Source organism: Heptranchias perlo, chromosome 3 (genome assembly GCF_035084215.1).
Source record: "Heptranchias perlo isolate sHepPer1 chromosome 3, sHepPer1.hap1, whole genome shotgun sequence".
NCBI classification, from domain to species: domain Eukaryota; kingdom Metazoa; phylum Chordata; class Chondrichthyes; order Hexanchiformes; family Hexanchidae; genus Heptranchias; species Heptranchias perlo.
In genome coordinates this window covers 119073383-119096249 of record NC_090327.1, presented here as the reverse complement: position 1 = coordinate 119096249, position 22867 = coordinate 119073383, and the positions used below count along the sequence as shown (strand labels likewise).

Sequence of the window (22867 nt, the reverse complement as noted above, 5' to 3'; positions counted from 1 at the left end):
GGTGAGAATGTGGAACTTGCTGCCATAAGAAGTGGTTGAGCCGAATAGCTTGGACGCATTTTCGGGGCCGCTAGATTGTACATGATGGAGAATGAAATAGAAGGCTATGCTGATAGGGTGAAATGAAGTAGGCTGGAAGAGGCCAGTTGGGCCGAATGGCCTGTTTCTGTGCTATGGACAGTCAGGAGGCAGATGGAATGTTGCACAGGGTAGATGATTACATCATAATAGACCAAACCCACCAATCAGCTGCGGGGATCCCCAGGCTGCCTGTCACTCACACTTGGAGCCCCGCCCCCTCCACCGGCAGAAGACCCCTGGAGCGCGTGCGCAGTTCCTTCGTTTTGGTGGGTGGAATCAAACTGCTGACGTCAGGCGCTGAGTCACGTGATCGCGCGAACAAGATGGCGTCGGTGGCGGATATGTTCGACGTGACCTGGGAGGGTGAGTGGAGGTTGGCAGCTTTGAAGAGGGAGGATGGGCAAGTCAGGGCCCAGGCACATTAAGGGCCCAGTGTGTCTGACCGGGCCTGTTACAGCGCCGAGCGTTGGCAGCCTGGCGCCGCCCCGAATGGCTGGGCGCTGATCGCTCACTACCTCCCGGAGAGGGAATTCCACCTCAGTCTGCAACAGTCAGGCGTATTTGTTCGGGGTGGCGGGGGGTAGCGGGAGAGAGAGGAAAGCGGCACGGGAGGAGGAGGAGGGCAAAAGAGGCACGGGTGGGGGGGAAGGAGAAGGTGGGAGGGGAGGGGAGGGGGGAGAAGAAAAATGCACAGGAGCTTCGGGGTGGGGGTGGAAATGGGAGATGGGGGCGAGGGCAGGTGAAAGAGACACAGAAGTCAGGAAAGGTTGAGGGGAGCGCATGGTTGAAGGGTGTGGTAACAAAGTCAAATGGGAGAGGGCAAAGGCTGCAGTGACTGAAAGATCGTCCTCTGATGGTGGGGTGGACAATGGACCCTCTGTAGTTGGGGAAGTGGATGGTGCAGGCCTGGACAGACATTGAGAGATGTGCACTCTGATAAGGAACTATGGGGCATTTAAAATGAGGGCAAGGACCTAGGGATAGTGAGGGGGTGGGTTATGTTGGGATGTGTGAAGGAGCATCCTGCTGTAGAAATCTGTTGCAACAAGATTATTTAGCATAGAGCAGGGAAGGTTGATAAAAGCTTTCAAGCCTTTAGTTCATAAGGTGGTACAAGTGAAGATTAGGGTTTGGGCAGCAGAGGAAGAGAGGTAGCAAAGTGGACAATGTTCTGGGAGTGCAAAATAACAGTCTTGGTGCTGGAAAGTGAGCATCTGTCCATGGGGTCGAAAGACGAACTACCAAGATTGTGCACCATCTGGTTCAGCTTCTGTTGGCAGTTGTGTACAGACCGGGTAAAGATGGCAGGTTTCCTTCCATAAAGGGCATTAGTGAACCAGTTGGGTTTTTATGACCATTCAGCAGCTTCATGGTCACTTTCATTGATATCAGGAGGACGTAAAAGACCTGATGCACTATTTGAGGAAGAGTAGGGGAGTTCTCCTGGTGACCTGGCCAATATTTATCCCTCACCCAACAGCAAAAACAGATTATCAGGTCATTTGTTTTATTGCTGTTTGTGGGACCTTGCTGTGTGCAAATTGGCTGTCACGTTTCCGACATTACAAAAGTGACGACACTCGAAAAGTACTTCATTGGTTGTAAATTGCTTTGGAATGACCTGAGGTTGTGAGAGTTGCTATATAAATGCAAGTTTGTTCTTCATCAGAAGGAAAAATGTACACACCAGTTTTATTAAAAAGTTATATTGTGTGTCAAAACAGTTTGCTGTTTCATTACTGGGAAGTTGCTGAGCTGGCAGAGTTGCTCCTGCTCTATTATGGTGCCGTGATGAATTATTTTCACTGTAGAATAATAGTAAAGGCAGATTGCAACTATATGTACTCGGGTCCAGTGTATGGAGTGAGCTGACAATGGGAGCTTGTATGGAGTCATCAGTATGAGATCAAAATGTATGGCACCCATTCCTGCAGTTTGGATAAGCTCACAGTACAGGGTACTGTACTGTACAAATAATCCAAGATCAATATCACGATTGGTATGAAATTTCCTTACTGTCCACTTGAATTAAAAGCACAGCAGTAGCATTTTACGGTCTGTGATGCTTGCTATACTGTAGGTGATCACGCTGTCACTGGCAGTGCTGCAGTGGGAGTAAGAAGTTAAGAGCATCACATAAGGCTATTGTACAATGTTATGTTGGATTGGGTGACTTTTTTTTAACTATGTGCTCGTATGAAGGTGCTCAATAAGCCTAGTGACAAGTCTATTAATTTGATAGCTGCTGTTGGTTAAGTGACAATGCAGGATTCTAGTATCATGTAGAATTTACAGCACCGAAACAGGCCATTAGGCTCAACTGGTCCATGCTGGTGTTTATGCTCCATGCGAGCCTCCTCCCGCCCCTCTTCATCTCACCCTTCTATTCCTTTCTCCCTCCTAAGAAATAGGAGCAGCAGTAGGCCATGCGGTCCCTCGAGCCTGCTCCGCCATTCAATAAGATCATTGCTGATCTTCGACCTCAACTCCACTTTCCCGTTCGATCCTGATATCCCCTGATTTCCCCTGGAGTCCAAAATTCTATTGATCTCAGTCTTGAATATACTCAACGACTGAGTATCCACAGCTCTCTGAGGTAGATAATTCCAAATATTCATAATCCTCTGAGTGAAGAAATTCCGCCGAATCTCAGTCCTAAATGTCCGACGCTTTCTCTTGAGACTATGCCCCCTAGTTCTAGACACTCCAGCCAGGAGAAACATCCTCTCTGCATCTACCCTGTCAAGCCCTCTCAGAATTTTTTATGTTTCAATGAGACCACTTCTTGTTCTTCTAAACTCCAGTGAGTATAGGCCCATTCTACTCAATCTTTCCTCGTAGGACAACCCTCTCATTCCAGGAACCTTCTTTGCATCCCTCTAAGGCAAGTATATCCTTCCTTGAGTAAGGAGATCAAAACTGCACACACTACTCCAGGTGTGGTCTCACCAAAGCCCTGCACAGTTGCAGCAAGACTTTGTTACTGTTGTCCTCCAACCCCCTTGCAATAAAGGCCAACATACCATTTGCTTTCCTAATTGCTTGCTGTACCTGCAAGTTAACTTTGTGTTTCGTGTACAAGGACACCCAAATCCCTCCGAACATCAACATTTAATAGTTTCCCACCATTTAAAAAAATTCTGTTTTTCTATTTTTCTTACCAAAATGAATAACCTCACATTTCCCCACATTATACTCCATCTGCCACCTTCTTGCCCACTTACTTAACGTGTCGCTATCCCTTTGCAGACTCTTTGCGTTCTCCTCACAGCTTACTTTCCCAACTAGCTTTATCGTCAGCAAACTTGGATACTTGTACTTATCTAGCTTCCCCTTAAATGCATCTATGCTAATCGCCTCAACTACTCTGTGTGATAGCACATTCTAACCACTCTCTGGGAAAAGAAGTTTTTCCTGAATTCCGTATTTGTGCCATAGGTAGCACGTCGTCCTCTTGATGGAAGCATATTTAATCTGTAGAAAGAAATACATTGCTGTACAACCCCAACATACTGGCTGCGTTGTTGAATTTTGTTTATTCGATTAAAAGTGATAAGACTAGGGCTATTATTCCCCCCCCCCCCCCTTCTCATAATTCCTAGGCTGCTGTGTTTCAAGATCCCATTTGTGGGGATGAATAATTTGAGCCTTTTGCCTGGAGTGCAGCACTGAGTAATGGAACTGGGACGTGCTCCGGTAATTCAACATACTGTGCCATATGTTCGGCGCGTGCCAGTTTGCACACACAATTCCCACACTGGACCTCCACCATATGGAAGTTGGGAATTTCCCCCCAGTGAGGGAGGCAAGCTTGGCGGGTGCGTCAGTCTGCGAGGTGGAGTGGGATCAGTGGAAGCTGAGGTTCACTGGCTAGCGATCAGGAGCAGAAACGCAGGCTGAAAGTAATTGTTGTGTCCCGATTGTTGTAGCAGCTGAAATAAACTAACTTAGCATACCCTAGTGATGAACCGCTCCGAGCCTTCCCCAGCCTTGCATTTACCTGTAAGCAATTGGGGAAACCTGGCCAAAAAAACTTGTTTTTCTCTAATGTTCCTTTTAACGTTGAGTTTCAAAAGGAAACTTTTAAAAAATTCATTCTTAGGATGTGGGTGTTGGCATGAGGCTGGCATTTATTGCCCATCCCCAGTTGCCCTGAGAAGGTGGTGATGGGCCTTCTTGAACCACTAGTAGGAATTTGAAACAACTGAGTGACTTGCTAGGCAGTTAAGAGTCAAGTGCATTGGTTTGGGACTGGAGTCACATATAGGCCAGACCAGGTAAAGACTGCAGGTTTCCTTCCCTAAAGGACATTAGTGAACCAGTTGGATTTTTATGACAGTCCAACAGTTTCATGGTCACTGTTACTGATACCAGATTTTTGTTTCCACATTATTCAAATTCTGAAACTGCCCATGTGGGATTCGCATTATCTGGATTATAATCACTGCACTACCGTAACCGTATAATGTGAGCTTTCCACAGGTCCAGGATGATGATGGTCGATCAGGTTGCCTGCTTCTCTTGACAGAGGCTGAAACAAAACTTGCCCCCATATGCAACCACTTGTCTGCTGGCCAGACTGCCCGCTTTCCCTATTGGGCTTATTCCCAGCAAAGGGCCAAAGCTGTATTGGTGACTCCGAGTAATTATTCAGATGAGCTGAATGGCAAGGTTGTGGAGCGTGGCTTACTACAAAAACCTGGGTTGTGTACATCCAGCACTGGTAGTGAAAGGTGAGCCAGGTGCCTGTTGGTGGTAGGCTCGGGAACGTGACTGTAGGACATGTCTGTATCTTAAAACGCTACTTGCATTAGGTAAGAGAGGGCTTTTATGGCTTGGGAGTTGCCAGGTTGGCCCCAAAACAATCAGTGAAAGGGGAGGTGATCATTGGGAGCACAGTCAGCCAGCCCTGAGAATGAAACCCTAAACACTTGAGAAATGTCTCAGATCATCAACTGATAAATTAAAATAAAATATCTTTCATTCTGCTTGTCCTTTCCCATTCTCTGATTCTTGTTTTTTTTAAACTTAAGTTTATTAATTTGTAACTAATCTCTCTCTTCTATTCCTTATTCTCTTCTTTTAAAAAGAGAAAAGGTTTTGATTTGCTGAAATGAGGCCTGCAGGCCAGATTTTGCAAGCTCAGAATAAAAAGATTGATCACAGACAAGGTTAGGTCAATCTTGAACATCTTCTTGCCAAGCAAGGTGAAGACCCTGCTGACTAGTCAACTCATTGGCAGTCTCGAGACTGGCAGTGTCCAGATGAGTACTCGCATTCTTTGTGCTGGAAGCTGTGATGGTTTCTGTACCGTTCTCATCAGCACTCTGGATTATAGTTCAGTACTTTTTCCAACAATTTCAGCATTGTCTGAAGATCTCCTACGGTGATTCCATTACTCATAGTTTTTACATTATCGCAAAACAGATGGTTATCGCAAGCTATTCTTTTGGTTGTGAGTCTCAACATTCTGTTAAAAACTGGTAGATTTATTAGGTTGACTATGGAATCTACTTGAATATGAGCTTGATGGAATGTTACCATTTGTACCTATTCGCACTAAGCCAAACACCTGTCGGATTGAAATTTAGACAATGGATGCCAGACAAATGGTTTATTGTAGTCATAGCACAAGTAGCACTATTAATCTCTTACTCTCGCTTGAGAAAAAGCACATTAGAAGTGTTTATCTTGGTATCTCAGTTCACTTCATAATCGAGCAATTTTCAGTTTAGCACCCATGAATAAGATAATGGTGTGTACGTCCGCAGTTTAATGCATCCATGTACTTTTTGTGTATGTTGCTCAGTAATAAGATGAGTTAGTCCAGTAAATGTGCCGTAAAAGTTCTCAAATTAGAGCAAATACATTTTATATATATATATATATATATATATAGTTTTTGGGTTGTGGCTGATATTGGCGAAGTGGTATTTGTTGCCCATTCCTAGTTGCCCCAAGGGCGTTAAGAGCAAGGTTCCCTCTAATTTATTTCGGCCATGTGCAGAATGAATTTGGGTTGGTGCATCGATATAGAGGCTGTGTGTGCCACCGTAAAAAAAAAATCACAACTTTGAATGGAAGACCTTTTTAGAAAACATTATTCAGGGTGAATAACAAACAGAACAAATGTACAAAATAATGGATAATTGTAACAATTTAATGTTATTTTGGCTGATAAATTTATATAATTTATGAAATGAGTTTCTTAAGTTGCACTAGGATTGAGCAGACCAGTCTCGTTATATTTTATTAAAAATTATCTGATGGGAACGATTCCAATCAGCTTTTTGTTGAATTAGCTTAATGACTCTGATTCAAACAGAAATAAATCGTGTGCAATCAGAATTTTTAAATTGAGTCAGAAATACAAAACAGCTGTCAAGTCAGTCAGTGTGAATTTGGGAATAGGGAACAGTTTAATTAAAGCTCCCCCCCCCCCCCCCCCATTAAATCCTCAGCAGGGTTTAACAAATTAATGCATTCCAATTGTACATCTTGCAGGTCTCATTGGCTGCCTCTATGTATTGGCCCCTCATCTGTGATTGGGTGGAGCTGCCTGGGCGCTGATTGGGTGGAGCTGCCTGGGCGCTGATTGATTGGGTGGAGCTGCCTGGGCGCTGATTGATTGGGTGGAGCTGCCTGGGCGCTGATTGATTGGGTGGAGCTGCCTGGGCGCTGATTGATTGGGTGGAGCTGCCTGGGCGCTGATTGGGTGGAGCTGCCTGGGCGCTGATTGGCCACTGACTAATGCATCGGTTTCATTTTATTTCCTAGTCTGGTTTCCACACAGCCAATCAGCTGCATTTCCTAGCAACGCGGTAAATAATGCGGCGGCTGGGGCTGGAGTTGCGGGATTGGACGCTCGACCTCTGGACACTCAGACACTCCTGAACGCCAGAGGCAGAGCAGCCCGCCTGGGGCTGGAGCACTAGGGACCGGGGAGGCAAAGCTGGAGAAGGGCCTGGGTTCTGGGCACTGGTCAGTGTGAGAGAGGGGCCGAGAGCACTGGTTTGGTACGCGGACGGAATGTTTAAGTGCGCGGCCCACAACAGACTGCTGCGCGGCCGTGCACGCCCACAGCTTAGAGGGAACAGTGATTAAAAGTCAACCTTGTCGAGTCACAGACTGTTTGGGCCAGAGCAGGTCGTGCTATGTGATCTTTTACGTCCACCTGAGAAGACAGACAGGGCCTCGGTTTAATGTCTCATCCGAAAGACAGTGCTTCCGACAGTGCAGCATTCCCTCAGTACTGTACTAGGAGTGTCAGCCTAGATTATGTGCTTATGTCTCTGGAGTGAGGCTTGAACCTACAATCATCTGACTGAGGTGAGAGTGCTACCCACAGAGCCACGGCTGATACCTAAAGCCTATTTAGCTTTAGTATGAAACCTATTATCATCTCTCCTACTGGGCTTCTACAGCTGAAAAGGTTGAATATTGAGGTTGATTTGCAGCCCATCCAACACCTTAAACATGCACTCCCTCTACCATTGGCACAGTATGTACTATCGACTGGATGCACTGCAACATCAACGGCACCTCCCAAACCTGTGACCTCCACCACCCAGAAGGACAAGGGCAGCAGGTGCATGGGATCAATAATCACCTCCAAGTTTCCCTGCAAGTCACACACCATCCCGATATATATCATCGTTCCTTCATTGTCGCTGGGTCAAGATCCTGGAACAGCACTGTAGAAGCACCTTCACTACACAGACTGCAGCAGTTCAAGAAGAGTGCCCACCACCTTCTCAAGGGGCAGCTAGAGATGGGCTATAAATGCTGGCCTTACCAGTGACGCCCACATCCCGAGAATGAATAAACTATGTGCTCGTGCACTGTTGCTCTTCGGTTGGCCATTAGAGCCGTGCAACAGTGGTCCAGGAATTATAAGTCCCTTTTTGATTGGGAATCTTCCCATAGCATTGTGGCTGAGATCAGGAACTTCTGGGGGGGAGGTATGGCAGGGTTAAGGATTTCAATGCTGCCCCCGCCCCCCATTTCGATTGCGTTATCCCCGACCACTTGGCCAAAATGGCTGCTGTCGTGACTGTAGTGTTTCTGTGATGCCCGTTACCTCAGTATGCAAAATGACCACTGCGGTTCACAAGATAAGGATCAGAAGTGTCTCAGCCTATAAAATGCTGCAGCATCATATGCTAGAGGAATGTGTTTGAGACAAGTTTATAATTTGATATTCCATGTGCCTTTTATTGACGGGCATGATGTATTAATTTTTTTTGGATAAACTATATATGGAGAAAATTGTCATCCATATTTCATTACATAACTTCAGATCTCCAAAGAGTCTGGCTATCATTGTTTTTCTGCATGAATTACATTTCTTACTTTGCTACTTACTAAAAAGCTTTATGATTTTTCAGACATGCGTGACAAGCTAAGGAAATGGCGGGATGAGAACTACCGCAACAGTGAGCAGATAGTTGAAGTCGGAGAAGAGCTAATAAGTGAATATGCATCAAAACTTGGCGATGACAGTGAGTATGGAATTATTGGAGGGAGGATAGGAGTCATGGTTCCCTGAATACAGTGATGGCACTCATTCCGAATTTGACAAGCAAATTACATTGGTATTGAAAACATTGGCTCTTCTGTAGGTTGATGGTATGCTTGCTGCATGACCTCCTTAGTGACTGACATTTCATACCACATAAAGTGGTATGTACTTGAAATTGCAGAATTTCCTTATTTTATGGCTGCATTGCTATATCAACTTTAAAAGTTTAAATTTCTGTACTTATTCCGTTATGATTTTTAAAGGATCATTTTAATTCGTGTGTTCAAAATTATGAAGGGTTTTGATTGGGTAAATAAAAAGAAACTATTTCCACTGGCAAAAGGGTCGGAAACCAGAAGACACAGATTTAATTGGTCAGAGGTGGCGAGTTGTTATGATCTGAAAGGGTGGTGGAAGCAGATTCAATAGTAACTTTCAAAAGGAAATTGGATAAATACTTGAAAAGGAAAACATTGCATGGTCATGGGGAAAGAGGAGGGGAGTGGGACTAATTGGATAGCTCGTTCAAAGAGCCAGCACAGGCACGATGGACCGAATGGTCGTCTTCTGTGCCGTGATTCAAGGTAAGTAGCCAACTCGAAGATTGAAATTGGTTTTTTTGAAGATTAAAGTAACAATGTGAAGAAAGATACACTTTACATTCTCGCTCTCTCTGTCTCTCTCTGTCTAAAGTTTATAAAACATAAAACAAAGGCTACAACTGATGTGCAAACAAAACACTTCAAAAACTCCACAGGATTTGAAATTTGTTCCTGCAGGTTTTCTTCAAATTATTTTGAAAAACTTTTGAGCAGAAACTGCTAGAAGCTAAAGAAAAATAATTCCTCCGTATAGGTGGTTGAACAGTACTGACACCTCCTGGGAAATTCGGTACACTGCACAGGCCCAGTCTGCGCAATCCAAATTCAGCTCACAGCATCATCGATTTGGGCAGAAATTTTAATTCCAAGCCCAGGGTTGTGGGAGAGGCTGGCTGAGGCCTTCAGGTATAAACCTGAATAACCAAGTTATTGTGAAATAATTTTTTTAAAAATTGATTTGGTTAAACCCTTATTTTGGACATGTGAAATTTCAGTTACTAAGTAAAAACAAAATGGCAGATGAAAAACATTTTTAGAAAGCATTTTGACAGACCCAGTGGCCAGATTGTGAAATCAGAGTGACCTAGTATACATAGGCCTTTTTCATTATAAATGTGGGCATTGAACTTGGAATGAAAAAGTGTTATACAAGAAGCCAAGTAGTGCAGACAGGCAGTGCGTGCAGATGTAGCTGTTCTAATACAATAGATATTAGATTGTACATTCTGTATAGCAGAGAGAATTGATTTATCGTCTAGAACAAAAACTTGTCCCGTTCTGGATACTTGGTTGTAGGTCATCTTATCCACAGCCACTCGTGCATTAATCTGGTATGTATACAACAAGAAAGACATGGGGTGCTTTTATACTCCACGCTTAGTGTTGGGTGTGAAGCAATTTTGACTTTGCACCAAGGCTAAACTGGCAGTATGAATCTGGACCTGACCTGATTCTGGAGGGGGTCCTCTTACACCACTTTGGTTTGACACAGCGTGGAGTTGAAACACAATGTGGTGTCAGACCTGGTCTATTGGTCCTCAGGGCACTTTGTAAACATAGGAACAGGAGTAGGCCATTCAACCCATCAAGCCGGTTCTGCCATTTAGATCATGTCAGATCTGTATCTTAACTCCGTCTACCCTTAATACCCTTGCCTAACAAAAATCTATCAATCTCAGTTTTGAAATTTTCAATTGACCCCCAACCTCAACAGCTTTTTGGGGGAGGTTTGCAGATTTCCACTACCCTATGAGTGAAGAAGTGCTTCCTGACATCACCCTTGAATGGCCTAGCTCTAATTTTAAGATTATGCCCCCTTGTTCTGGACTCCCCCAGCAGAGGAAGTTGTTCCTCTCTATCTACCCTATCAAATCCTTTAATTCCTTAAACTCTCCTAACCTCTTAGGGATTCCCCCTTCTCTGCTTTTAACTATGTAAGTTTGTACCTGCTTGGTGAGAGCTCTGCTCACTTCTGCATCCAGGCTCCCTCCTGGGTAGAACTATTGTAGTTCCAGCCAGGAATCTCACAGTTTGAACGTGGTTCCTATGATCCTATGGTTCTGCTTGGTTGGAAGTCAAACTGCAAATGCGCCCTTCAGTTCATCGGAAGGTGAAGTCTTCACGTAGATGTGTCAAAATTGATCAGCTACTGATTTTTTTTTGGTATGAACTCGGGATCATCAACATTTCTGTTCCTGGCTCAGTTTCTATGCATTAAACCAAGTGACTGTGATTTTACCCACACTTGGGTATAACTGTTCTCTTTAAAAAGTTTCACTCGTGTTGATCATGAATTAAAAATAACCATTAAAGGAGGAACAAAAGTTAGTTACAAAGTATAAAAATGAGTGTGTGCAGGAAGAATACATTGGTGAGGTGTACTTATTTTCACTCGGGACCACTTGATCTGTGCCGGGATGACCATGGTCCTACTGAGCAATGATGCATCTTTGCCCATGTCAGATACTTTGTTTCTGGATCAGTAACATGCTTCTTAAAAAATAATTTTTTTACTCCAGTTGTCAAATTTCTTTCTAGGGTATGTTACATACCTACCACCCTCCAACCACAGCTGTTAGTCCGTAAAATGTGGCTTACTTAGTAATACTGAACCATTAACAGCGTGACTGACAACTATTTGTGTGCAGTTTGGTGCATTTGGGACTAGTGGCTGCTGAGGGAGCGAACTGGCAGACTCATTAGTCTCATGTATGGTTGAGAGGTGGAGAAAAATTAATAGTTCAGGTGTTTTCTCAAGTTATAGGGGATATCAGTACCAGTCATCATTCTCCTGGGGCTTGCTTGATTGGCCACAGTGGTCGGACAGGAATATCCCAAAGTTGGTACTTCCTAAATTAACCTCAGGTTTCTTTTTTCTTGGCCTTTCCCAGGAGATTGTGTGGCTGTTGAGGGGTGAGTGGGGGGGTGGGAATGGATATGGCTGTTGAGGGGAGTGGGATGTGGCTGGGTTGTGATGGATTTAATGCTATGAGCAGGTTGTTCCATGAGACAGGCCTGATGGACCAGCTGGTCTTTTCCTGCCCATTTCATATGTTTGAAAAGAAAGAAAGAATGAACTTGCATTTCTACAGTGCCTTTCACAACCTCAGGACTTTACCAAAGCACTTTACAGTCAATGAAATACTTTTTGAAGCATAGTCACTGTTGTAATGTAGGAAACACAACAGCCAATTTGTGCACAGCAAGCTCCCACAAACAACAATATGATAATGACCAGATAATCTGTTTTAGTGATATTGGTTGAGGGATAAATATTGGCCAGGATGCCGGGGTGAATTCCCCTGCTCTTCTTCAAAATTGTCCCATGGGATCTTTTATTTCCACCTGAGAGGGTAAACAAGGCCTCGGTTTAACATTTCACCTGAAAGATGGCTGGAAATAAAAGTAGTAATTGAGCCACACGTTGTGACGGGGAGCATGAACCAGCAGTTAATGACAGACCATTGTCCTACGCAACCTTTCTTTTGCTTTTATAACAACAACAACAACAACTTGCATTCATATAGCGCCTTTAATGTAGTAAAACGTCCCAAGGTGCTTCACAAGAGCATTATTAAACAAAATTTGACACTGAGCCACGTATGGAGGTATTAGGGCAGGTGACCAAAAGCTTGGTCAAAGAGGTGGGTTTTAAGGATTGTCTTAAAGGAGGAGAGAGTGATGGAGAAGCAGAGTGGTTTAGGGGGGGAAATCCAGAGCTTAGGGCGTAGGCAGCTGAAGGCACGGCTGCCAATGGTGGAATGATTAAAATCGGGGATGCGCAAGAGGCAAGAATTGGAAGAGCGCAGAGATCTTGGAGGGTTGTAGGGCTGGAGGAGGTTCCAGAGATAGGGAGGGGTGAGGCCATGGAGGGATTTGAAAACAAGGATGAGAATTTTAAAACCATGGCGTTCCTGGACCAGGAGCCAATGTAGGTCAGCGGGCACAGGGGCGATGGGAGAACGGGACTTGGTGCGATTTAGGATGCGGGCAGCAGAGTTTTGGATGAGCTGAAGTTTATGGAGGGTGAAAGATGGGAGGCCGGCCAGGAGAGCATTGGAATAATCCAGTCTAGAGGTAACAAAGGCATGGATGAGGGTTTCAGCAGCAGATGAGCTGAGGCAGGGGTGGAGATGGGCGATGTTACGGAGATGGAAGTAGGTGATCTTGGTGATGGAACTGATGTGGTCAGAAACTCATCTCAGGGTCAGATATAACGGCAAGGTTGTGAACGGTCTGGCTCAGCCTCAGACAGTGGCCAGGGAGAGGGATGGAGTCAGTGGCTAGGGACCGGAGTTTGCGGCGGGGACCAAAGACAATGGCTTCGGTCTTCCCAATATTTAGTTGGAGGAAATTTTTGCTCATCCAGTTCTGGATGTCGGACAAGCAATGTGACAAATGAGAGACAGTGGAGGGGCCGAGGGAGGTGGTGGTGAGGTAGAGGTGGGTGTCGTCACCGTACGTGTGGAATCTGACGTGTTTTTGGATGATGTCACCGAGGGGCAGCATATAGATGAGAAATAGGAGGGGGCCAAGGATAGATCCTTGGGGGACTCCAGAGGTAACAGTGCTGGAGTGGGAAGAGAAGCCATTTCAAGTGATTCTCTGGCTGTGACTGGATAGATAAGAATGGAACCAGGCGAGCGCAGTCCCATCCAACTGGACGATGGAGGAGAGGCGTTGGAGGAGGACGATGTGTCAAAGGCTGCAGATAGGTCAAGAAGGATGAGGAGGGATAGTTTACCATGGTCACAGTCACATCGGATGTCATTTGTGACTTTGATAAGGGCCGTTTCAGTACTGTGGCAGGGGCAGAAACCTGATTGGAGGGATTCAGACATGGAGTCGTGGGAAGGATGGGCACGGATTTGGGAGGCGACAACACGTTCAAGGACTTTGGATAGTTTTTCTTTTCTTAATTTTATATGGATAAAATGCATGCAAATAAAAAGCGGGGGTCAACTCAGGTCTGAAACAACTCCCATAAAAGGATGTACGTGGAATTTCCAAATCTTTTATTTATTTTCAGTTACGACCCACGGGAAATCCCTGGAAGAGGAAATTCCTTTGCACAATTATGTTACCTCATCATCTGGAGCTTAATTTCTGGCATAATCTTTTATAGATGAAATAATTGTTTTCTAATGATTTTCATGTCTACATGAGCAAGTTAAACATCTGGAAACCAATTTTCTTTTTCATTCTACAGTATGACGATACTTTATAGCACCACAATTAAATTAAACAAGGCTGTTGTCATCTCCCAAGAATCATGGCATAATTTTTGGTGCTGTATTATTTTAAAAAGCAGCCTGTGTTCGCCTGCAGAAAGGGAAATCTATCTTTGAAAGGACAGATTCTCTCCTTTGTAAGAGACAATGTTATGTTTTTCTGGTCTGTATTTTGCAAGAAATTGCAGCTGTGCTCAGCTGCACTTAGTTCCAAATTTATTGAAGATTATGTCCGTGCGCTTGCTCCGAGGCAGACTTTACCAATTCCAGCCAAAAGCTGATTACAGCCCACCTTTCCTGTGTTATTTTGTGATGTTTAGTTATAACAGCACATAACTGTTGGCAGGAGCCCTTTTTCTATTTAGTGAATTAAATGACAGTTAGTTGGCTGATCATTTTTTTTGAGGATATATGGCATATTTCTGCCAGCCATATACATACTGTGGCTACAAGAGCAGGTCAGAGGCTGGGTATTCTGCGGCGAGTGACTCACCTCCTGACTCCCCAAAGCCTTTCCACCTTCTACAAAGCACAAGTCAGGAGTGTGATGGAATACTCTCCACTTTCCTGGATGAGTGCAGCTCCAACAACACTCAAGAAGCTCGACACCATCCAGGACAAAGCAGCCTGCTTCATTGGCATCCCATCCACCACCATAAACATTCACTCCCTTCACCACCGGCGCACTGTGGCTGCAGTGTGTACCATCCACAGGATGCACTGCAGCAACTTGCCAAGGCTTCTTCGACAACACCTCCCAAACTCGCGACCTCTACCACCTAGAAGGACAAGAGCAGCAGGTACACGGGAACAACACCCATCTGCACATTCCCCTCCAAGTCACACACCATCCCGACTTGGAAATATATCGCCGTTCCTTCATCGTCGCTGGGTCAAAATCCTGGAACTCCCTTCCTAACAGCACTGTGGGAGAACCTTCACCACACGGACTGCAGCGGTTCAAGAAGGCGGCTCACCACCACCTTCTCAAGGGCAATTAGGGATGGGCAATAAATGCTGGCCTCGCCAGCAACGCCCATATCCCATGAACGAATAAAAAAAACATGCCTAATGTTGGAAGTCATTGTTTTGTATTGTTATTCATTATAGCACCTTTATAAACCATATGTAGCAAAAGAAGGCACCGCATACTCTTGCCTAACCAATTCATGCAATTAATCAAAAACAATATCACACTGAAATTACAACATGGAAACAGGTCGTTCGGCCCAACCAGTTTGTTATGGTGTTTATCCTCCACATGAGCTAATCCCATATGCCTGCCCTGTTCCCATATCCCTTTATCCCCTTTTTCTTCAATCACCTATCTAACCTATTCTTAAATGAGGACAATGGTCCTTGCTTCAATCACTAACTCTGGTCGCGCATTCCATAGACTCACAACTGTGTTAATTTTAACCCTACGTTTATGCTGGTACTATGTTCCTGCTCGTCTCAAATTTTCCTCACTTCGTAGTTCCAATTTCTTTTTCCCATTCTTCTAATTTTTTGTAACGGAAGAACATAATTAAAGGCAAGCTACTATATATAATATATATGTTTTTGATATATATTCAGCTGTGGTCAAGTTCCACTGTTATCAAATGTCAAAATTGTTTTATTATAAGACTATCAGAAATCAGTTTTGATTCACATTTATCGTCTTTCCTCCTTTCGTGCAGTCTCAGCTTAGACAGTCCACACTGTGGCTTGCTCATCAACTTGTGCATGTATTGCTTTAGTCAGCTATCAGTAGCTATACTTTTAGCTAGGGCAAGATGGGTAGTGCCAGTTTAACCATCAAAAATTGGATCAAATGGAGATTAGCTGGAAATGGCCAGCATTTTGTTACTGATGAGCAGTCATTCTCAGTATTGAACAAGATCTCTGCAGAAATAAGAAAGCAATATTGAAATTCTGGAGTCCTGGAACTAATAATCTTAATTGTTATTGCCTTCATTCATTCTTGTTGATGGTATGAGGCCGAAAGTACGTTTTTGTCTGTCGCACTTCCTGCCCCACACTTGGCATAATGCTGTGTGACTCGTACAGATTTCTGTGTCACAGTTGATGGCTGAAATTTTGTATTCACTAGTCGATCTTCTGCAGCGTTGCATATGGGGCGTCAAGACCAAACATAGCCTTCAGGTGAAGCAGGGTTAGAAGGCAGGGTTAGATATAAATCAGTCGGTGCGAGCAAACATAATTTAATTGTCACTTTCAAGTCATATATTCTGTCCTTATTTTTGTATAATATTTTGATTTTTATGTTATTTATACTTAGTTGGCTGGAGCATTGAATTTCTTCTCTGTACAGGCTGAGAGCCTGGGAGCACTACAGCACCACCACTGGCAGGGTGTCATTACAGTGTGACAAGTTTACTTGGGCAGCTTATAAATGTTTCCATAGGAATTTATACAGTCCCCACCGTTTATAGTGGGCGTGTTTGTGCGAACGGGATTTGCCTGCTATGCACGATGGCCAGTATAACGGGATAGCATTTTGACAGTACTCTACCAGTGTATGTACCTGTGGATTACACTTGCTGTGCTGTATTTACTTATGATTGTTGTTGGGGGAATTACTTTTATGACAGTGAAAGTCACCAGAGTTTATTTTTAAATATATGAACTATCAGAAACAGCGTAAAGTATGAACTCTTCAATTATTTTTCAGGTAGTTGCTCAAAAATCCAATGCACGTGGCTATAATCAAGGAATTGTTTATAGCATGTTACATGCAAGACAACATTTTAAATATTTCAGAATTTCAAAGCAGAATTTTTGTTTTATAATGGATTTTAACTCCTTACACCATTTCCTTTAATTCATGTTTAAACTCTGCTCAAAAACAATTGGTGATATGAACATGTAATAAGTTCTGGATGCATCGTAACATTGTTTAATTTTTGGAAACGTTCACCCAGTACTGTTGCAAGATCATTTGTTCAAGAAGGAATGATGCGATTAAGGAAAAATTAAACTGAAGTTTCATGTTTCTTGGACTTTGCTGTAAAAAGTCACACCCTGAACAGTAAATAACTGATCCCCCGTATTCCATGCATAGGTTTGTTTGCTAGTTATGCAAGTGTGGTATGTAAGTGAACAAATTTGTTCATCTACCTGTAGGGATATTATATTCCAGATGCCAGTGAACAAGCACTTAATTCAGTGTCTCTAGGGAGATCTCTTGCAGACTTATTCACAAGTTCTTTCACTGGAGATATGCCGCTCCCCCACTTGCTCAAACTAGCACCCTGTCCCCTGCAATAAAATAATCTCTGACTCACCATGGGTGGTGTCAAGAAAGATGTGCTAGTATAGTTCAAATTGGTTAAAAGATGAACAGAACATCAGTGTACTTCATGATTTTTTTAAAGAAGGGAAGAACTTGCATTTCTATAGTGCCTTTCACGATCTCAGGACATCTCAGCGCTTTACAGCCATGAATTACTTTTGAAGTGTAGTCACTGTTGTAATGTAGGCAACGCGACAGTCAATTTATGCACAACAAGGTCCCACAAACAGCAATGAGATACATCACCGGACGATCTGTTTTAATGATGTTGGTTGAGGGATAAATATTGGCCAGGACACTGGTAGAACTCCCCTGATCTTCGAATAGTGCCATGGGATCTTTTACAACAAGAACTTGTATTTATATTTATATATATCCCAAGGCGCTTCACAGGAGCGTTATACAAAATTTGACACCAAGCCATGTAAGGAGATATTAGGACAGGTGACCAAAAGCTTGGTCAAAGAGGTAGCTTTTAAGGAGCATCTTAAAGGAGGAGAGAGAGGTTTAGGGAGGGAATTCCAGAGCATTGGGCCTAGGCAGCTTAAGGCACGGCTGCCAATAGTGGAGCGATGAAAATCGGCTATGTGCGAGGAGCACAGAGATTTCGGAGGGTTGTAAGGCTGGAGGAGGTTAGAGATAGGGAGGGGCGAAGTCATGGAGGGATTTGAAAACATGTATTAGAATTTTAAAATCGAGGCGTTCCCAGACCGGGAAGCAATGTAGGTCAGTGAGTACAGGGTGAACGGGACTAGGTGAGAGTTAGGATACGAGCAGCAGAGCACATTTAACAATTCTGCCATTTTTGACTTGTGAACAATGTGTGTTGCAAGTTGTGGGGGGGCATGATGACCGACTGAAAACCTTGTGTGTTACAGAGCCACATTTCGGTCCGGAGGAGGGTTCTGAAATGAGTACAAAGGGAGGATCCAAATATATCAGCAAACACACAACCTTCAACCAGTTACTGTCTGCCCAGAGGTCACCCCACAGGCAATACACAAGCAATCTGAAAGTCTTTAACAGGATTTCAAATTGGTCGTGCTGAAGACAAATGTTCACCACAGGAGCTGGATGCCAGCCATGCTTATCATGGTTTGTGCCCCGTCTCGCCATTCCTGGCTGAGTGAGCGTGTCATAATGGGGCAGCTCACCTTGGAGTATAAATACATCACAAATCTTGAAAGTTAATCTTGAGCGATTTTATATGTATCTGAAAAAAAAGACTTTTATATAGCACATCCCAAAGCATTTTACAGCTAAAGTAGTACTTTTGTACTGTTGTAATGCAGGAAACATGGCAGCCAATTTGCTCCCAGCAAGGTCCCACAAACAGAAATGAGATAAATGACCGGATTATTTGGCTTAGTCATGTTGGTTGAGGGATGAATACTGGCCAGGACACCGGGGAGAACTCCCCTGCTCTTTTTTGAAATAGTGCCGTGGGATTTTTAGGTCCACCTGAGAGGACAAACAGGACCTTGGTTTAACGTCTCATCCGAAAGGCGGCACCTCCGATAGTGCAGCACTCTCTTGATACTAAACTGGGAATATCAGCCCAGATTATGTTCTCAAGTCCCTGGAGGGGGGCTTGAACCCATAACCTTCTGACTCAGGCGAGAATACCATCACTCAGCCACGGCTAATATCATGGAAAGAGCTGCTCGCCTTCCAACTGAAAAGCTGCGGGAAAGTAGTACCTCGGGTGTGAGAGTATGGGGGGAGATGTGACAACAGGTCCACAACGAACGGAGTCCTCGTGAGTAGAGTGTGTTGCACTCTAAACTGTGGGCACACATCAAATCCAATCCAATTGTAGTGTGTCACACTTCCCTCATCGGCTGAAGTAAGCAATTTAATCGTACTGACTGGCTGAAGTCTGGATCCCAAAGGCTGAAATTTCAACTGATGATATCACTGAATTCACGTTCAAAATGGTTCCGGATACCATTTTTATTTCTAACTCAGCTGAATATATATCACTAAAAAGAACCCATAACACCCTGAAAAACATTCAATGTATCCAAACAATTCCCACTATCATATTCCATGTCAATATGTTACCCTTTCTTTGCAAATGCCTACATGCATCTTGGGGACCTGGCACTTGCTTGCTTTTGCCCTTAGCTTCATTTCTTAACCTCAGCTCTCAAACCCATTTCTATCCTTGACAATTATGCACGGCACAGGAGCATGCATGTACAATGTTTCACAATCCTTTTTATCTTTTCCCTTCTTCCCACTCAGACCCCTGATGTACTGGCTCCCTCCTCACTTGCCCAGACAATCAATTTGCTGCTTCCCTTCCTACCGACCCAAATAATGGTTTCAGAGTTCTTTACCCCCACAGGGGCCTGATCATCATCCTCATCCTGCCAAAAAAAACAGACAAAGAAAAAAATAAAACCAGCAAAAGGAAATCAAGATAAACTCCAACAGAACAAGAACAAGACAGTGAAGGTGAGGAGATCAGAAACAAAACTGAGGACTCGGCTGTCAGTACAAATCAACAAGAACAAAAAAAAGAGGTTAAACAATATCTGCTAAATCAGTGGGGGAGGAATCCAGGCTCTGGTCCCTACTGTCAGCTGCACTCTTACACCACCCCCACTGTGAACCATGCCACAGTCCTTTAGTTATAAAGTTCTTTTCTTTTTCTTTCCGTTCATTTCCTTTCCCTCCCTGCCTCCCTTCTTTCCGCCCTTCCTTTCCTTTCACAGCAAATTCCGTCCATAATGTATATCTTTCTGTTATATATTTGGTATGTTGGGCACACGTTTTGTTATGCACCTGTAGTAACTTATTCTTGCAGTTGGTGCTGTGATAGGTGTTTTACACACATTAGCTATTTTACCGTGAGAGTATAGCACCCTGTGATTGCACATTTTGACCAGTTTTAAATATTTCCTAGTTTTTTTTTAATCCAGCATTTTTTTTGTTCCCCCCCCCCCCACCTTCTCATCATTCACCCATTTTTTCCATCCCTCACTGAAATTTTTGTTGTCCAAAATAAGGGTTTAACCAAGAAAAAGAATTTAATGATTGAATTTATCCACTAATTGTCTTTTCTGTCTTTTAATGCCTTAATTAAAGTTATTACTTGTAGGCCTCAGGCTCTCCCAAAAGCCTGGTCTTGGATTTGATATTTTTGCCCAGAGCTGTGACTTTGAGCTGAATTTGGATTGTGGAGTCTGAGCATGTGAAGTGTAGCTAAGTTCCCAGAATACATTAGCACTTTTCAGTCAACTCAACTGATGCGATCTTTCTCCTCAGCTTGTGTCACTTTCTGAACAGTAGCTTTTCTTCAAATAACTTTGAATCACGAGGGCAAATTTCAAAATCTTTACTGAAGTTAAATTTATATTGAGTGTATTTTTTTAAAAAGTGTGTGTGCGTGCGTGCGTGCGTGTGAGAGAGACACAGGCCAGAGAGAATGTGTCCGCTTTCTTCATGCAGTGTTAATTCAATTTTCAAAAAACACTTGAATTTTGAAGCCAACTGATGGGCCCAGAATACAGGGGTTAAGTGGTGAGAGGAAATGGTGCAGGAAGTGATGGGAGTGAGGAAGTGGTAGGAAGGAGGATGGGTAGTGGGAAAGTCATGGGGTAGAGGATGCAATGGGAGTAATGATGTAGGGGTAAGCACTCATGTTTAGGGCATGGGGGGAGCCACTGAGGGTCACACTGTCCCTGAGATCTCATCCAAATGCAGCTTGTGGACCATCGGTGTCCCTTTCCTTGTGGCATCATGCCATACCACCCACAAGCCAGAAGACAAGAAAAAGACAGAACAAGAAGGAAAAAAGAAAAGTTATGTAGAGAGAAGAGAAAGGGAACACAACAGGAGAGACAGAGAGATACAGCAACACAAAGACGTCAGAGACAGATAAGAGAATGACCATGTTCCGGGTATGGAGGCATTGTGGTTATGTTACTGGACCAATAATCCAGAGTCATGAGTTCAAATTCCACCACGGCAGCTGGGGAATTTAAATTCAATTAATTAAATAAAATCTGGAATAAAAAAAATATCCGGAATGGTGGCCATGAAACTACCAGATTGTCATAAAAACCGATCTGGTTCACTAATGTCCTTTAGGGAAGGAAACCTGCCGTCCTTACCCGGTCTGGCCTATATGTGACTCCAGACCCACAGCAAAGTGGTTGATTCTTAATCGCCCACTGAAATGGTCCAGCAAGCCACTCAGTTGTACAATCTCACTTAAAAAAGTCATAAGAATAAAACCGGACAGACCACCCATCATTGGACCACTAGGCACCAGACACGACAAAGGGAAACCAAGCCCAGTCGACCCTGTAAAGTCCTCCTCACTAACATCTTGGGACTTGTGCCAAAATTGGGAGAGCTGTCCCACAAACTAGTCAAGCAACAGCCTGACATTGCCATACTCACAGAATCATACCTTTTGGCCAACATCCCAGACTCTTCCATTACTATCCCTGGGTATGTCCTGTCCCACGGGCAGGGCAGACCCACCAGAGGTGGCGATACAATGATATACAGTCAGGAGGGAGTGGCCCTGGGAGTCCTCAACATTGACTCCGGACCCCATGAAATCTCATGGCATCAGGTCAAACATGGGCAAGGAAACCTGCAGATCACCAACTACCGCCCTCCCTCAGTTGATGAATCAGTCCTCTTCCATGTTGAGCATCCCTTGGAGGAAGCACCGAGGATAGCAAGGGCACAGAATGTACTCTGGACGGGGGACTTCAATGTCCATCACCAAGAGTGGCTCGGTAACACCACTACTGATTGAGCTGGCCGAATCCTGAGGACATAGCTGCCAGACTGGGCCTGCGGCAGGTGGTGAGCGAACCAACACGAGGGAAAAACCTATTTGACCTCGTCCTCACCAATCTACCTGTCGCAGATGCATCTGTCCATAACAGTATTGGTATGAGTGACCACCGCACAGTCCTTCTGGAGACAAAGTCCCGTCTTCACAATGAGGACACCATCCAACGTGTTGTACCACTGTGCTAAATGGGATAGATTCAGAACAGATCTAGCAGCTCAAAACTGTGATGTGGAGATGCCGGTGATGGACTGGGGTTGACAAATGTAAGGAATCTTACAACACCAGGTTATAGTCCAACTGTTCTATTTGAAAATCACAAGCTTTCGGAGGCTTTCTCCTTCGTCAGGTGAGCGAGTGTGGGATTCCATGGAAGGTTACCGCATTTATAGTCAGAGAACAATACCTGGTGATTACAGATAATCTTTCCAACTGCCCGTTGTCAAGGCAATCAGTGTTCAAACAGAGTGATGTTACCTACAGGACCACCGAATACACAAATGGCCAGAACACAAAACAGAGAGAGAGAGGGAGAGAAACATCCGAAAAGAAGAGAAAGACAGAGAATGACCCGTTGTGTTTAAAAACAGATAACTTTTTTTCGCTGGTGGGGTTACGTGTAGCGTGACATGAACCCAAGATCCCGGTTGAGGCCGTCCTCATGGGTGCGGAACTTGGCTATCAATTTCTGTTCGATTTTGCGTTGTCGTGTGTCTCGAAGGCCGCCTTGGAGAACGCTTACCCGAAGATCGATGGCTGAATGTCCTTGACTGCTGAAGTGTTCCCCGACTGGGAGGGAACCCTCCTGTCTGGTGA

At 44.1% G+C, this 22867-nt stretch overlaps 1 protein-coding gene across 2 annotated transcripts in view; it reads left to right on the top strand.

The window, feature by feature from the left end:
- The first annotated feature begins 355 nt into the window (after positions 1-355).
- Positions 356-22867, top strand: part of emc2 (ER membrane protein complex subunit 2) — a 92766-nt gene continuing 70254 nt past the window's right edge. For both annotated transcript variants that reach the window (XM_067981759.1, XM_067981755.1), the window contains exons 1-2: positions 356-444; positions 8469-8582. In XM_067981759.1, the coding sequence (XP_067837860.1) occupies positions 405-444; positions 8469-8582 (154 nt within the window). In that variant the 5' untranslated portion in view covers positions 356-404. The remainder of the gene's footprint in view (positions 445-8468; positions 8583-22867) is intronic.